At 31.9% G+C, this 18,743-nt stretch overlaps 1 protein-coding gene across 1 annotated transcript; it reads right to left on the minus strand.

The window, feature by feature from the left end:
• Positions 1–16,779: 16,779 nt before the first annotated feature.
• Positions 16,780–18,471, minus strand: LOC139483234 (uncharacterized). Its single transcript, XM_071267265.1, has one exon. The coding sequence runs from the start codon at positions 18,469–18,471 to the stop codon at positions 16,780–16,782; it is 1,692 nt and encodes a 563-aa protein (XP_071123366.1).
• Between the last annotated feature and the right edge of the window lie 272 nt (positions 18,472–18,743).

Below are 18,743 nucleotides of genomic sequence, written 5' to 3' on the forward strand. Positions count from 1 at the left end.
GTTTGATGTTAATAATATATTTCTGGCATTCTTCAACTTCTTTTTCTTTCTTTTCTAATAATGACAATAACTGACCAATTATCGAGTTTTCTTTTTCTTCGAGGACATAAAGTTGTTTCATAAAATCTTCTTCAATTTTGTTGAGATGGTTGTTGATCTCCATTTTAGTCTTCTGAATTTCTTTTTCAATTTTCTTTCTTTTTTCTTTCAAATCGACATATTCATGATATTGTCATGTTGATGTTGGCGATTTTTTTGTAGATTTTCTGCTAGTTCAACTAATGTTTTCTCAATCTCAGATAGGGCATTGGGGGTTTCGTAATTCTTAATAACGTCATCTAAATCGACGATATCCCGACATTCTGTATGTGTTTCTACTATACATTTACTGCAGCAAGGTCGTTCGTGTTTCTGGCAAAACACCAACTTTTTATTGTGTTTGCTACAGTTTTGACTGATTTTCAGAACATCTGTCGGTAACTTTTGGTAATCCGTAAATGGTATCACACTATGGTTCCTCGAAGCCTTTGACAATCTATGGTTTTCATGACGTTTTTAACATAGTCCTTTATCTCATTCCGTACACCAGACTATGCATGGATTGGTGATGAGTCGGAGGACACACACATCACAGCTGTGGACGGATGACGCCATAAAGAAAACGCTACAAAAAAGTAAATAAGTAATGATTATAAAAATACAAGGTAATTGTTTTAGTAGTTAAAAATAACACAAGCAGCATCAACTAGCCTCACCATCAAACATAAACTTCACATTATAAAAATATAGTTGAAGGAATCTGTAAAATAAGATACATTTCCATTACTGTAACAAGTATTGTTTCAGGCCCCAGGTATCAGAAACTATTTAACTCATTTGACAAGAAGATAGTTCTCTAAACAACAGGATCCCGATGCACCACTCTGTATTATATACAAGAAATGAACGTTTGATCTCAATGAGTTTGTGTATCATTTTAGCTGTTTGTTTCAATTCCAACTAGTATTTTTTATATAAAAAATAAAAAATTAACTACAGTTAATAAAAAGTAAATTTTGAATGCTAATGACTTAAATAAAATACCAATTGACAATCTATGTCAAGAAATGTGTACATAAATCTAGTCTTGAAAATAATATTAATTGTTAAGACCTTCTGTCTATTCTTCTTATTTTTCTTCTCGAGATAACAGACTTTAGAGCTAGAAATGTCATATCTTTAATCAAACCTAACTGGGAGCAAACTTGTGATTAATCATATTCTCATTTTTTAAAGACACTCTACAAAGTAAAATATCAAAAATACCGAATTCAAAGGAAAATAAAAAACGGAAAGTCCCTTATCAAATGGCAAAATCAAAAGCTATTACACATCAAACGAATGGGAAATAACTGTCATATTCCAGATTTTGTACATGTATTCCCTTATGTATAAAATGGTTGATTAAACCTGGTTTTATACTAGCTAAAGACTCAACTTGTATGGCAGTTGTAAGTCGTTGATGATGATTGTCGGTCTACACTTTCATGGGTTTGATTTGTCTTTCTAAAAATTATTCTATTGGAAGATTACCAAACTACAATCAGTAGATAGCAGGTAGTACTTAGAAGAATAGTAATAGCCACTACAGAAACGTGATGTTTCAATAACCGGTATTTTGATCTTAAATGTTTGTTATCATGTTCATGCATACTGTTTCTGTTTATTTTTATTTTCTTAAAACTTTACGAAAGGCAAAACATAGATATTTTTTAATCAATGGTGGCTTTTGTAGATATTAAATTTTTTGCTTAATTTAGGTGTGTATGACATCTGCTTAACCATTAAAAGTTCAGGAATATACCGACATCTGTCAACATCTTTACCTAAGGACAAAAACACTTATAAATTGTCAGTTGACGGTTGTATCTATTCTCAATTTCTTGCCACGATCAATGTCGATCATTTGTTTTTTTAACAGTTAGGTATTTTAATTATATAATTTGAAAGATATTTGAGCATTATGTTCATAATAGACAAGTGATTAAAACAACAAATGCATTATACATTAATATTTTCATTAATAATCTTTCTCTCTGTTTACAATAATTATATTTGAAGAATTGAAAAAGGAAAAACGGTTGTCGTCAAAACAAAAAGCTCATAAAATTCAAATGTAATGGTAAATTACCAAACGTCATTGCAGCAGTGACAACCAATTGGTAATCAATGTCTCACTCGTAAACTCGCTCAAAGAAATGGGAAGATATTATTTATTCTTGATAAAAAGGAACGTTGTTAGATATAGATACAGAGGAGCAGTTGGATAGTGAGATGAATAAGGTTCTTTTTAACATAGTATTTGATATTGACGACCAAACAAACTAACAATCGTCGTATGGCAATAACTTTTACCAAAGGATTAAAATTGTAAACTAGTGTTTCTTTTCGCTGGCAGTGATAGAACTAAGAAGATTTGTGATCAGTACAAATGAGACAATTCTCTCATTCAAGTCAAATAAAGACAACAGTAGTATACCGCTGTTCGAAATTCATAAGTCGATAGAGAAAAAACACATCCGAGATACAAACTAAAACCGAGGGAAAAGCATCAAATATAAGAGAACTACGACACAACAGGAACACAACATTAAAATGTAACACACACAGACACGAACTATAATATAACAATTGCCATTTCCCGGACTTGGTACAGGGCATTTGAAGAAAAAAAATGGTGGGTTATACCTGGTTTTGTTGCATGCCAAACCTCCCGCTTTAATGGTAATGTCAATTGTAACATTAAAATGAAAACATTACATGATAGGACTACAATACAAATAAATGGCAAAAAATATAGGACAGAGAAACAAACGATTAATAGCCAACAACAGGAACCTGGTTAAAAATTAAATACGCCAGACGCGCGCCACGTCCACACAAGACTAACCAGCGCCGCCGTGATGAAAAAAAAATTAAAAGTAAAACTTACAATATTTGCAAGTTTAAACAATAATGATTATAGGTCAAAGTACTGTCTTCAACACAGACCCTTGGTTTACACCGAACATTAAGTTATAACGGGTCCCAAAAATGACAATTATAAAAACCATTCAAAACGGAAAAACAACGATTGAATCTATTAAAAAATACGAGAAACCAAAAACACATATGAACCACAACAACAAACGAATACTTTTAAACCTCCTGGTGCATGGATTTGTCTCAATAACTATACAATCATACAGTATATGTATAAGTATGAAGTAAGTCAATACACTTTAACATACCATGTTACATAAGATGGCAAAAGGTAAAATCACAAAGTACTGAACTCCGAGGAAAATTCAAAACGGAAAGTCCCTAATCAAATGGCAAAATTAAAGCTCAAACACTTCAAACGAATGGACAACAACTGTGATATTTCTGACTTGGTAGAGACATTTTCTTATCTAGAAAATGGTGGATTGAACCTGGTTAATAGCGATAAACCTCTAAATTGTATGACATTTGCAATATACTTTGAGGTTTTATGCCAGTTATCATATACAATCCCACATAATAAAATCACATCATGTAGAAAATCATCGAATGAGTTCTTCTCCTGATTTAGAATTTTTAATGCAAATGCAAATTCAAAGTTGTGGATAATAATATATCCTAATCATTGATAGCATATGTAATAATTGTCTCTTCCATTACAGTTTTGAACATTAAAACTAATCAATCCTTAGATAAACGACACTGCTTATTTCAAGAGGTTTGGTACACGTTGGCTGTCACAGTGAAACTCAGTTTATCAAACAAAAGCAGAAAACTCTTTTTGTTAGAAAATACTGTCAAATATCCAAATATATTATCCACGATGATCTGTGTCCTCACTTGCATACCAAATTATGAAAACTCATCATGTCTGGATGAAATAACCATTTGAATTTCCGGAAAACGGATTTATCATATAGCTTATGAAAATTAAACCCCATCGCTTTTAAGAAATATTTATGACATAGTCAACGTTACTATGATAACCATATGTTAAAAATAATAAAAAATATCAGTCTTTTAATTGTGTACCCCAGAAAAACTACTCATCAGTGACACGCTTGAATCACAAAGTTCAAAGGCCAAAAGGTTGAAACGCATGGGTACACAAACTTCGAATGTTTTTTGAAAATCAGGTAACACAAGTTAATTATTCAAACATCAGTAGCATCCACTCAGAGGTTACAAGAAAATCGTCAAAAATATCAGGCTTATAATTTTGAAAGTCAGACGAACGTTTAATCTAGACAAGAACTCATCAGTCATAGTCGCAATAACACAGTAAAAACACTTCATAAAGTATGATGCTTGATGACAGTTAATGTAATCAGTTCCTGGGGTAGAGAAGCCTTAGTTCGATGTTTATTATGTCTTTACCATATGTTCAAGCATTTACCAGGATTGAATACACAGATAATTTATATCGCTTAAACAAAAAATATTCTTTGCATTTCTTCTTTGTAAATTTTGTAAACATGTTAAATAGTTTTGCCTACCTCTCATTCAATAAGCATTAATTTTTTTTTTCTTCTTTGAGCACAAGCAGAGTAATAAACCTGCATGACTTTGTATAATTTAAATAACATGCCATTGCGCAGGTGTTCGCATGTCGTCCCCATGAACGATATATTTAAAGATATGTAAACGATATCCAACAAAAAAGAGACACTATTAAATGACTTGGCTAGATATTGAAGGTAAAATACGAACGGGATTCACGAAGTCTGGATATAGAATACGACAAATTGAAATTATGTAAAGATTTAGAAAACTTCTTTTTATAAACCTCTAATTGAATTATAAATACATAAATCAGGCAGATGTTGAAAGTCGTCTAGTGTTGATGAATTTACAATTTAAACTTTTGACTAAACAATGTTAAATGTCTTAAGGAAAGACTTGATAAAAATTGGGTTTTATAAAAGATTTATTTTGACATGATGACTGGGATTTTTTATCCGTACACAATATTATTCGCTTTACTATTGTTAACCATATAATGCACTGTACATCTCCTTTTTTGTGTTTTATGAGTAATTTTTTGAGAGTCTCTCTTACTTAAAAGGGAGATAAGATACCAAGTGGCATTTAACATTTACTATTCTACGTTATGGCCCAAAAAGTAAGAACAACGACACAACGACGAACAACTATCTACGCATATTATCAAAGGTAACAGGCTTATAATTTAATACGCCAGACGCGCGTTTCGTCTTCATAAGATTCATTAGTGACCTTTAGATCAAAATGGTTATACAGCCAAACAAGTAAAAAGTCAAAGAACATTGAGAACCAAATTTTCTCAAAAAGGTTTTAGCCAAATAAAGCTAAGATAATCTATGCATGGGATGAGAAAATCTTTTCGAAAGTTAATATCTATGTAAACAGGAAATTTAATCGAATGACCATATAATTGATATTCATGTCAAAATATTCCACATAAAACTTAGGACTGAATTACACGAACTTAACATGATCGATGAATCAATTCATGAGATAAACTATCTATTTTATAAATTGTCAACAATCTTTTCAGAGTTTAGCTTTTATAAGTTTACAATGGCTTTCTATGCATTGTATATCAGATAAAAAATGTGCAATATTGGTACGGAAATTTATAATCAACATATTAGCGGAGGGTGTTTATTTTGTAAAACTGTTCATCATACACGTTATACAATAAGAATTCAAATAGTATATCACTGTGTCCTTTTAATTCCATGACAATTTTGATAATTCAACGTAAACCAACATAAACAATTTTAATTTAAAATTCAAATGACATTCAAACCACTATTTCAGTTATGTAAGTTAAATTTAGTAATACGATTCATCCGTATAAATCTTTGTACAGTTTATATAACTATGTTGTTCATAATATCACTCTAGTGCAGAAAAGGTCGTATTATGTATTGACAGTCGCTAAGCTTGAATGAATGAATGAGTACTTCCCATTGTGTTATAAACACATAACGAATTTTAAATCATATTAATGCAATCATTGATAAAGGCACAAGAAAGCGTTTATTTTTAACAGAGAATATATTGAATATTGATTGTCAATAAATGATTAAAATAACTTGTAAGATACGATGTACTAAGATCACACATCATAAGATAAGGCTCACGTCATCTTTGCATTCATTAATCTTAAACTACTGAACTTCTTAAAATTTACTTTCGTTAAAAAACTACTTTATACCTGTTTGCACAGTGAGATCCAACATGTACCAAACAATAACACTTTGCAGTGTCGTCTATTAAACATTTAGTTTTAATGTTCAAGACCTTCACGGAGGAGACATTTAGTCAATTTAATCAGTGCCAACAATTCATAGATTTAATTTAGATAGACATTGCTTTTATTATTTAATCTGCATCTCGGCGAAGGTAGGAGTACTTTTTGTATATGGTATGTACTTTCCTGCAAGTCAATCTATTTAACATGCAACCTTCTGGTGGCTGTTTTTTTTTCACATAATTTTGTTTTTTATGATTACTTTAACTTTTTCAGTCAGAACTAATCCGCTATGGAAACACAGTAAGCAGTTTGTGCTCCAATGCTGAAGATTTACGTAAAGAAAAAGAACATAATATGGATTAGCAAATGATTTTGATAAAATAGGGACATTAAGGCATGGTTTTGGCCCAAGAAAATAAAAGGTTTGTTAACTATTTCAAATTGACTAATAATGTCAAGAAATGTATAGGGTCAAGAAATATAAATAAAAAACATAAAGATTTTTATCTTATGACATCACAATTACGTCAAAATATGTACTGTCTTCACAAAAACGATGAAAAATACAGAATTTATGCAGTTTTCTATATTTATTTCCATTGTTGAAACATCCTGCGCAGCCAAGAAACAAAAAAATGACTTAACACAGAAGCTTTAATATAACTTCTATAAAATTCTCACCAAATTTAAAGTTGTTTCTTTGGTGCACACATACTTTTTCAATCTAAAATGTACTTCAAATTTGATGAAAAACGAGGAAAATCACAAAATTTGGGAAATTATGCAAACTAAGTCGTGATTTGTTGCCATGGTAACTTGTTCAATGACAAATTTATTTTGTTTTTCGTAATACCTTGTACCTTTTGTCAAGTTTTAGTAATTTAAGAATATGTATGATAACTTTTAAATTTGCAGTAATTTTTGGGCCAAATAAGGGCCTTATTGCCCCTACTCCTTTTTTGTTAGAAAGCAGCAAAAACTCCAAATGAGAAGAGGACTACTCGAGGTCCATTTTTGCATGATATGATTTTTATATAAATTGGAATGTTTCTTCTTGACCTCTGACCTTGATTTAACGAATTTCATACCGTTCGATTTGTTTATGACCGGGGAAAACAGAAAGTGCAAAAAATAAGCTTTCGAATGATATGTTATACAGTCATGTGTTGGGTGAGTCCATTAAAGTCCTAACTAAGAGGGTTTTTTGAAAAATGTCACTCGTTTATTTTATATGCCAGATGGTATCCAAGAACCTGTATGTACGTATAATTTGTATGATTCTAGTTCTCTTCTTTTGTGATGGTTATTTCTAACCTTTGTTTGTCCATCAAAACTGAAAATCAGTTAATGATCCTAAAGTATCATCAGTAAAAGATTTCGTTTACTTGTCGAAAGTGTTTCTTAGAAAATATATACCGGTTTTATGTACTAACAAGTACCAGATATGCCATTTACCAATACAGATGCTCATAACTCCTACAAAAGTCCAATGATAACAATTATTGTAAACATATGAGCCTAATCATAATATGGCCTAACTATCTCCAGAATTCTGATGTATGGTTTTAAAGGAGTTGCAATGAAAATGAAATCAAATTAAAATCCTTTGAGGATTTGAAATGAAAAAGGCAATGCAAAATTATTCTTGTTTCAAGATTTGTGTTAAAATTGTTTTCAAGAGATTTGTTGTTGTTAATATGAGTGATGTGATTAATATTTACACAAATTTAGACATTATTGATTGAAGGATATTATATTGAACGATGAAAGATAATTTTAGAACTTAAAAAACCGTGTGTATTTCGTCCTTTTATTTTACAGGAATAAACTTTATGTATATGGTAATGACCATTTACTCTCCAGACTCGTCAGTAAACATTGATTTTTTGTATATTTTTCGTCTTATAAGACGTGTTATTTCGCCCAAAGAGTCCTTTATACTCCAAATCGTCCAAAAATGTTTAATTTCACATCCTCATTTTTTTACTTTCCCAAATCTAACCTGTCCTACAAATATTTTTCGCCGAAAACTTACTCAATTTAAAAAGCTTTAAGCTCAAACATGTCCTCAGTATTAATACAATAACGTTAACGACACTCAATGGTGGGGGACACCACAAATGACTTTGGGTTTCGGTTATTTAAAAACAAAACGCTATCCAAGGACATCTAGAGGAAAGATGTAGAGATCAGTATAGTCCAAAATAACACATGAATGAGGCACATTATGCTGCATAGTGAAAAATAAAATCACTCACTTAGGTAGAAATACACAGTTAGGAAAAACTTAAAATTGACTCCCATAATGTGTAACCACCCATTTCCTTCCTTTTTCTCAATTAAGGCTTAATATTGTGTCATGCATGAGCGTATATATGGAATGGGAATCATCTATAGATTGACGATTCCAATAATTAAAAGGTGAAATTTAATCCCTTTTTGATGTTACCATGGAAATGATTTATTTCATCTGATACAAAATATTGCCAAAAAAGGGGGATGGGTAATCTCCAAAATTTGATACTAAGGCAATTTTCAATCTATTAGAGCGATGCCTTTCCTAAAACAATAGACATTTGTCTATCAAGAGGTGAAACTAAATCATACAAAAACTTCTGCGAAACTAAACTAAGTCTTATGATTGTGTATTGCTACCCTAAATTCTGCTATCAAAAAAAAGACACCAGATACGAAAGAGAATTTCAAAATAAAAAAAAAATATGATGATGATGATAATGAGGATGAGGAGGAGGAGGAGGGGGCTGCATTATGTTCCGTGGCAAATTAGTATCATGCATGTTCAGGACGAGCATATATTAGTCTTATATAAATGTTAACCCTGCATTTGACTACATCGACAAAAAATTACAAAATTTACTCATATTGATAAAAAGAATTGACTATAAGGGCAATAACTTCTAAAGGGTCAATTGATCATTTTGGTCATGTAGGAATACTTTGTAGATGTTAACTTTCTGATCAATTTTGCTGTTTACAGTTTAACTTATCATTTATACATGTTATAATATTGAAGATAATAGATAAAAAATGAAAATTTCCTTGAAATTCCCAAATCTGGGACAGCAACCTATCACAAAAGTAAAATTACTGAACTCCGAGGAAAATTCAAAATGGAAAGTCTCTAATGAAATAGCAAAATTAAATGATAAAACACATCAAACGAATGGACAATGGTCATATTCCTGTCTTGGTACAGGCATTTTCAAACCAACAGATTGTCTGATGCATCTAAAAGTTCAGGGTAGATAGATTTTTAACCCAATGAACATTTTTATTTCGTCCGATTTGCTCTTAGTGCTTTAGTGTCAGAGCTATAGGCCAAAAGATAATTTTACCACCATGTTCTGTATTTAGCTATGGCGGCCATCTTGATTACTTGGCGGGGTCATTGGATACATTTTTAAACTAGATACCCTAAGGATAATTTAGGCCAAGTTTGATTCAATTTGGCTCATTAGTTTAAAAGGAGAAGATTTTTTTAAAGCTAACGTACGACGACGACGATGGACGACGGACGCCTATAGCTAGTGACGAGAAAAGCTCACTGAACCCTTTTGGGCCAGATGGGCTAAAAAGGAGACCCAAGTCCATATATGATCCAGGGTTCAACGGCACATATAAGAAAAACAATTTAAAATACATAATTCTATACCATAATCAACCCTTGGTTCAATGTATTCAGGTACTACGAAAACATATACACTGCATCAAAATAAAAATTTAAATAAACATGATAATAAGTTTTTTTTTTTAATTTCACGTAGGTACGTCATATTTTTGTGAGAAAGCGTAGATACAATATACAAAAGGAGTAGGTCCCGTAAGGGCCGATTTTGGCCTCAAATTTCAAGTTCATTTCACGAAAGATTTTGGACACTTTTCAATAAGTTTTTGGGAAAGATTTTGACTGATTTAGTCATTAAAACACTCCAATTCAAGCTTAAATATGAAAAATTCATCAAATATGCCAAAAAACGTCACTTTTCAGATGGTTTTTGGCAAAAATGAAAGTGGCCGCATCCGTGTTCATCCTCAACGTTTATATATGTTATGTATTATCACCAAATACAACTTACATTTTAATATTATGAATGAACACGAATGCGGCCACTTTTATTTCAGACGGAAACCGTCTAAAATTTAACTAAAATGCTAAAATTGAGAAGATTTCAGTAATTTAGCATGACTTAAGTGCCAGTCTGCCTAAGAATCAGGCAGTGGTGAAAACATGACACAAAAAACCCACCCAATTTGACATTGATTTCAGGTCATAAAATGTAGTTATGCACAAAAATAACATTAATTTCTGTTTTCTGTTCTGGTAATAGAAGATACAATTTGGTTGAAATGCACTAGAAATAAACGAATAAGGGGAGATAACTCTGTAATTTGCTATCATTCTAACCAATTTTCTAACCAAGTTATTTGATATTACAAGACACACACAAACAAAAGACCAATTATTTTTAACTCAGAATGATGATTAGTATTAAATAGCATGATTAGCTCGGTGGGTTTTTTCTGATCATGTTTTGATTTTTACCTAAATTGCCTGATTCTTACAAAGACTGGCACTTAATGATGCTAGTACCCGATATATGTACATTGTATTGTCAAAAACAGCCCATATTTATGTAGCAGAAGCATTCTACTTTCCAGTAAATATCTAAAAGATTACATTTTCACAATTTTGTAAAACTGCTATATTTTGGGGCCAAAATGGGGTCTTACTGAACCTACTCCTTTAGGCATGGTATCTATGATGAGTTTATGTATAGTCAAAACTAAAGTATAGTTAATTTTTTGAATAACAATTACCATCAATTCGAAATGATTATTCCAGTCTTGTATGTGGTAACCAAGGAAAGTAAATGTTCCCGTGACTGTTCAGAAGGCTAACAAATGGGCGGGAATTTTGAATACATATACAGTCATGCGGTCGGGATGTATTAAATGAATCGAAATATTCCGCTGATTCCGAATATTTTCGTCCACATAGAGCGCTTCGATCCAAAAGAATTACCGTATTTGCTTTGCATCACAGTGCAGAGCTATTGGTTTCAGTCTCAATACACGCCATCTTGATTTAATTACTTATCACATGATACATTCTGATTGGTTCACTGGGATGTGACAGAGAGCTATTGGTTTAAATGAGATAAAGAATTAGATACTTTGTTCGTCCAGGGTAAGACATCAAATACCGGCAAATAAACTTTGTGTATTTCAGTTCCGATCAACTGTCATTGATTTATGTCCGTTTTATTATGCATTTATTTCAGTCGTCCATAGCTTTTTCGAAAGCTCACACTTGTTGTCCTATTAAAATCGAAATAATTCATGTGGTCTTTACTATATCGTTTTTTACCACGGGTTGTCCCTATATGTTGATATTTTACCCATCGCTATCGCTCAGGATGAATATTTGTCATAAAGGGCCAACCCGTGGTAAAATCACGATATAGTCAAACCCCCATGTTACTGTCGTCTCAATTGTGATCTACGGTCATCAAACACTTTTTTCACATCCAATTTCCTGTTTCATAAACATTTCTCGGTAGTAATTTGAGATTTTTGTGTAAATTTTTTATAAATTTACATCATACCAATGGATGATGTGTACAGAAAATGATATAGAAACACTTTAACAGACAATACAGATACTGACATAATTTTTCATCCGCCATATTGGGATGACCGTGAACCGAGGTAGGTCATCAGCTTTACCCCAGTAAATGTAAACAACACTGAAATCATGGTCCATTATCTTGGTCATTTATTCAAAATTAACATTTCCTGTTACAAAACTTTGAATTTTTCGAAAAACTAAGGATTTTCTTATCCCAGGAATAGATTACCTTAGCCGTATTTGGCACAACTTTTTTGAATTTCGGGTCCTCAATGCCCTTCAACTTTGTACTTGTTTAGGTTTATAACTATTTTGATATGAGCGTCACTGGTGAATCTTATGTAGACGAAACGCGCGTCTGGCGTACTAAATTATAATCCTTGTACCTTTGATAACTATTTACACTTTAAAACATCAGAACAAAAATTATGTGAATGTTCCCTCTTTTAAAATGGTAATGTATTCTGTCTAGATAATGTATGTTTGCCTTAAATACAAACCAAATAGGCTTCTATTTTATAATTTTTTTGTAAGTCAACCTCATTTTTGAAAACATTATTAGAATTCAACCAATCAGAATCAATAATTACTATATAGTAAATCTAAAGTGTTGATTTTCCTGGAAAGAAGGGAATACAAAAGATACATTGTTCAAACAGTCGCATAGAATTGCTTACATCTAGTTCATTTTAATTTTAGTGGAAAGTTGTCTCATTAGTTATCATACCACATCTCATCATTTTTTTTAATAGGATTTAAAATCTAAATTTTAAATCAGTTATCGGTAGTGCTCATCCAACTGTCCGTCGTTATACTACTTCGTCAAGTAATAGTATTTGGTTTCTAGTTGGATTATCGATCTTTGCAAGTGATTGATTTACGTCGACATTTAGGAAAAGCAGACGCATTTTTAGCCATAGATTTATCTTCTAAAACCCTCCCACCCTCCCTTAAATTAGTAGAGTGCAATTCCTACGGAAGATACTGTTGTTTGGTTTTGTTTGTTTATTTCAGAATTGTATTGTCTACATCGATTAAACCATCACTCAATGTGGAAAGATGTACAAAAGTTTTAATGACGAGACGGTCATTCAAGAAAAAAGACGAATCCTGGACGAGGAGTGGACTTAACATGCATATATAAATTGAATGGATAACTTGGAAAGAAATTTATTACATTCAAACATGTAAACTTTGCGTTGGTAGCGATAACTTCTGATATCCAGGGTTAGTCGCTTGAATTATGGCAGATTTCGCTGCGCTTAGATAACATGTTTGCAGTTTACAGACTTATTGTAATCGTAGGATAGCATTAGCCTCTGATTTCCAGAGTTAATAGCTTAACTTGAACTTCCCCTTTTCATATATGGTCTGCCACCTTAAACATATTCGGCGATCATCATATAACATTTTCAAAGACAAATATGCATTTTTATCAGTTAATTCTAGTTCATAGATCTACATGTATCACAAATTGCATTTCATAAAATAGTACATGTATCATATCACAAATTGCATTTCATATAATAGTACATATATCATATCACAAATTGCATTTCATATAATAGTACATATATCATATCACAAATTGCATTTCATATAATAGTACATATATCATATCTGTTAATAAATGCTGTGGCCATTTCCTGCCAATAACAATCTTGTTATTTTGTATGAGCATCTAAGATAATTAGGTATGTAACAGATTTAAGATCATTTTCTTAGGAACTTAGATTTCAACACATTTTTTTCTTTTTACCTTAAATCGTATTCAATCACATCAAACAAAGTCTCAACTAGCTTGCTGTTCGGTGTAAGCCAATGCTCCGTGTTAAAGACAGTTGTTTGATCTATAATGGTTTACTTTTATAAATTTTTACTTGGATGAAGAGTTGTCTCATTGGCACTTATACAACATCTTCTTGTATCTATATAGTACTAGTTTAAGTCAACAGAAGTATTTCTAATTGTAATAAATTGACTTGTTTACATCAATTCCGGAAGTATTGACTGTCTTCTTGTGCATAAAATACGTTCTGATTGAATATCTTTGATATTTGGTAATTGTAAAATATTTATTCAAAATGAATGTACTGAACTTCTTAAAAAACCACCATGCGTTTCTTTTCATATTCTTTTGGCAAAAGCATATGTTTATGACGACACATATGTCTGTAAACTTGCTTGGATTTTTTTCAATTTATGTCGATGTTTTTCTGTTTCAAAGATAACGGCAGCTTTTTGGTTTCAAAATGTTTAGTGCATTTTGCATTTTTCTGCAATTTGTGTTGTTTCTACGGTTCTAGTTATCGTTTTGAAAAATCAATCAATAGCTGCCACTTTAAATCATGGTGTGTTTTATATCCAACATGTTCCAGTGGGTTACAATATTCTGTAAAAAAAATGCTGTTTTAAAAGTTTCCCATGGTGTACATTTTAATTCTAAATACTTTCGTTGTCTCAACACATCAAAGGCAACAGTTGCAAACAGTGTCATTATGTTTGTTCTTGAAACAAGAATTTGGATATCTTTTGGCATTTTTTCATTTTTCATTGGAACCTTAGCCATCTTGCAACTTGCAAGTCAGAGGAACAACACTACATATTGCGTCATCATTATAGTAAAGTGTCATCAATATTTGTCAATTCAATTCCAAGAATTGGTCCAATTTAGAAATAAAAAAGAAAATAATGATAAAAAAGAAACATAGAAAAATACCGTCATATGGAATAACGAATTATCACCCATCTCCTTTGAAGGGACAATAACTGGATTTGCCATTGCAAGCAATATATATATATATCTTAACATGATAAGACTTTGGCATAGAATAACAAGTATGAAGGTAGGTCGAATTCCAAATCGTATTTTCCAATGGGATTTAACTTGATCAGAAAAATATAAGAAAACATGGTACGAGCTAAAATCAGTGATGGAAAAATGTGAACTTTTGAAACTATTTAACGATAACTACACAAATGGAATAAGTGTAAAATGTATTGCCAACTACTCAGAACTTTTGCTCCTTCAAAAACATCACGATAAATGGAAAGTGGATATTGTGAACATGCCAAAATTACGAACTTTTAGATGTCTTAACTTTGAAACACAGCAGTACATTACCACTAATATGACACGACAACAGAGATCGACTTTAGCCAGAATGCGTTGTGAGACTTTTCCGCTGGAATTAAAACTTGGGCGTTACCGTGGTATTCCGTCACAAAGAACGGAAGGTATCAAGTGGAAAAATATTCCGTATCAACTTTACAAAAAATGCACGATGTTCATGACGAATGGATTATGGTTACTGACGTTGTTAATCATCATAATAACATGAATAACGTCTTTTCGTAGTCTTTTTTGAATATTACTGTTACTGTTTAGTCTCTTTCTGGTTATACTCTTTTAACGTGAATCGGTTCTTATACTTCCCGATATTGTGTCATTGTTCTATGGTTTATTTTTGTATTAATTTCTTTCATTTTTGCTTAATATATGTGCTTTTTCTTTATGTTTCTTTGTTGTTGTTGTTTTACTGTTGTTTTTATAGTGATTACGATTATTACACAATTTTGAGTGTTGTGTCCTATTTTATAAAATAAGAAATGTGGTATGATTGCCAATGAGACAACTCTGCACTAGAGACCACATGACACAGAAATTCACAATAATAGGTCACAGTAGGTCCTTCAACAATGATCAAAGCCCATATCTCATAGTCAGCTATAAAAAAAACAACGAAATAACATTTGTCTTATGTAGACGAAACGCGCGTCTGGCGTACTAAATTATAATCCTGGTACCTTTGATAACTATTGTAAAACAATTAAAACGAGAAAACTAACGTTCAAGTTTATGTACCAAAAATCAACGAAAAACAAATATGTAACACATCAACAAACGACAATCACTGAATTACAGGCTCCTGACTTGGGACAGGTACATACATACAGAATATGGCGGTGATCCCAATCCTCCCTTAACCTTAATCGTATAACAGTACAACATGAGAAAGAACTGTAAAAATCAGTTGAAAATGATTTAACTAACCAGATGGATACAAATATAAATATATCTAACAGAACTCAGAGTGGACATGTTCGGGTACTTGTATACCTAAACAACAACAAGGCACTAAGGACAAATCTGGGAGTACTTGTAGTTAAATTTTTGAACTACTAAGGCTTTTCTACCTCGATCAGGAATAGGTTACATTATCTGTATTTGACAAAACTTTTAAAAATTTTGGTTCTCAATGATCTGCGACTGCTTTTCTTAAATTTTTTTATTTTTTTCAATTCTCCCCAAGTTCGATATTTCCGTTAATTTACTTTCTACCTAAAAGTTTCAGTAAGTTTGGAGCATTTCGAATATTTCTTTTAATGTTTGCTGTTTCAATTGTTTTCCATAACTATTTTCTTAATTCCAAAAACTTAAATCACGTTGACATATGACAAATAACATTAAAGTTTTATTGTGTTTGATCTACCATTTTAAGAACTGAAATGCTATTGTAAGGTTTTTATCATAGGGTTATAATAGGGAGCCTTTTTTCAGAGTTAATACTGTAGATCCAATGTTTCTCAAATCATCCAAAACCTGTAAATATGTAACATCTACGTTGAATACAAATTTAATAATTGTAAGTTCAGCCATACTTGAATGTTTCACAAACAAAACTAAAACTCTATTTTTTACATATAAAAGATTCCATAGTCTATATATTTGCACATTTGCATATGATACTTAACATTACGCTGTGGGGAAAAGAAACGAATGAAATGCAATGCGGCCTCCAATAGTGGTGTTATTTAACATATCAAATTATGAACCAAAAAGAGAATTTTTTTTAATCTTAACATTTCAAATCAAATCAAACAGGCGAGCTTCATCATGAATATTTGCCACTAGCAATTGCTTTTTATGTCCGTAATAACGAAGTGCAATAGGATATCGAAAATCAATATCTCCTGTTAATAGCTCGCGATACATTTGTCCATCATTGGAGATAACAACCACATTATTCGAATGAATCCCCGCCACGTACAAATTGCCATCACTATCAACATCAATACCAAGGGGATTGTTCAGAACGTCTTCATTTTTGAATGTCCATTGTATTTCACCTTGTAAGTTGTAACATGTCACAGTGTGATTTAGTCTGTGTGTATGATAAATGTTGTCTTTAAATGTGGCAATGTAACCTTCACTGGCCATTTCTTCTCGGACTATGTCGCTTAAAGTCTCGTCGTACATATTTATCATTCTTATACCTTTGTTGAAGGCGGAATAAATCAATTGATTGTCCTTTAATACCATGCCATAGTTATCCGAACTCAGTGAAATTGTTTTCTTAATTTTTTTCCTTTCCAGATCTATAATGGTCAGATATTGTTTTTCTGATTCGCCGGATGTAACAACCAATGTATTGTTATTGCTGATGTATACTATATCAAACGCTCCACATGGTATCTTCATCTCAAATTCTTTTGATCCTTGATCGTTGAATACTCTCACTTTCCTTTCACGGTTGTAAGTAAACACCAATCTACCATCTGGCAGCATGCAACATCCATAAATCCATTTGCCTTGCAGGTTTATTTTCTTGTGTATCTTCATTTTAATATTTTCGATAGATCTTGATTGAACGATTGGTACTATTATCTGGGCTTCTTTAATTTTTTTTCTGCTTAGAACAATATCGGCAGGTTGTTCTTCAATATGCACTTCTCCAAAACTGTTGATATCAAACATGATCTTCTGAAAAACTCCATTAATCTCAAATTCCAAAAAATGCTCGTTCAAATCCTCACCTTCAAATAATGAGTGCAGGTATTTATCTTTGCTAGAGACGTCTTCCTCGATTTGCTTCACTGAAAGGAACATCTGAAGGTTTGTTGCATGTTGTTTGATGTTCGTTATGTTTCTTTGACAATCTGCTACTTCTTTTTCTTTCTTTTCTAATAATGACAATAACTGACCAATTTTCGAGTTTTCTTTTTCTTCGAGGACATAGAGTTGTTTCATAAAATCTTCTTCAATTTTATTGAGATGGTTGTTGATCTCAATTCTAGTCTTCTGAATTTCTTTTTCAATTTTCTTTCTTTTTTCTTTCAAAGTCGACATATTGTCCTGTTGATGCTGGCGAATTTTCTGTAGGTTTTCTGCCACTTCAACTAATGTTTTCTCTATCTCAGACAGGGCATTGGGCATTTCGTAATTCTTAATAACGTCATCTAAGTCGACAATATCCCGACATTCTTTGTGTGTTTCTACTATACATTTACTGCAGCAAGGTCGTTCGTGTTTCTGGCAAAACATTTCAAACTTTTTATTGTGTTTGCTACAGTATTGACTGATTTTCAGAACATCCGTCGGTAACTTTTGGTAATCCTTAAATGGTATCACACTATGTTTTCTCGAAGCCTTTGACAATGTATGGTGTTCATGACATTCTTTACATAGTCCTTCATCACATTCCGTACACCAGACTATGCATGGATTGGTGATGAGTCGGAGGTCACACACATCACAGCTGTGGAAGGATGACGCCATAAAGAAAACGCTACAAAAAGTAAATAAGTAATGATTATAAAATACAAGGTAATTGTTATAGTAGTCAAAAATAACACAAGCAGCATCAAATAGCCTCACCATCAAACATGAACTTCACATTATAAAAATATAGTTGAAGGAATCTGTAAAATAAGATACATTTCCATTACTGTAACAAGTATTGTTTCAGGCCCCAGGTATCAGAAACTATTTAACTCATTTGACAAGAAGATAGTTCTCTAAACAACAGGATCCCGATGCACCACTCTGTA

This window comes from Mytilus edulis, chromosome 7, assembly GCF_963676685.1.
Source record: "Mytilus edulis chromosome 7, xbMytEdul2.2, whole genome shotgun sequence".
Lineage (NCBI taxonomy): Eukaryota > Metazoa > Mollusca > Bivalvia > Mytilida > Mytilidae > Mytilus > Mytilus edulis.

Coding starts and splice junctions, on each gene's coding strand:
- LOC139483234 (XM_071267265.1), bottom strand. CDS start 18,471: ATGGCGTCATCCTTCCACAGCTGTGATGTGTGTGACCTCCGACTCATC.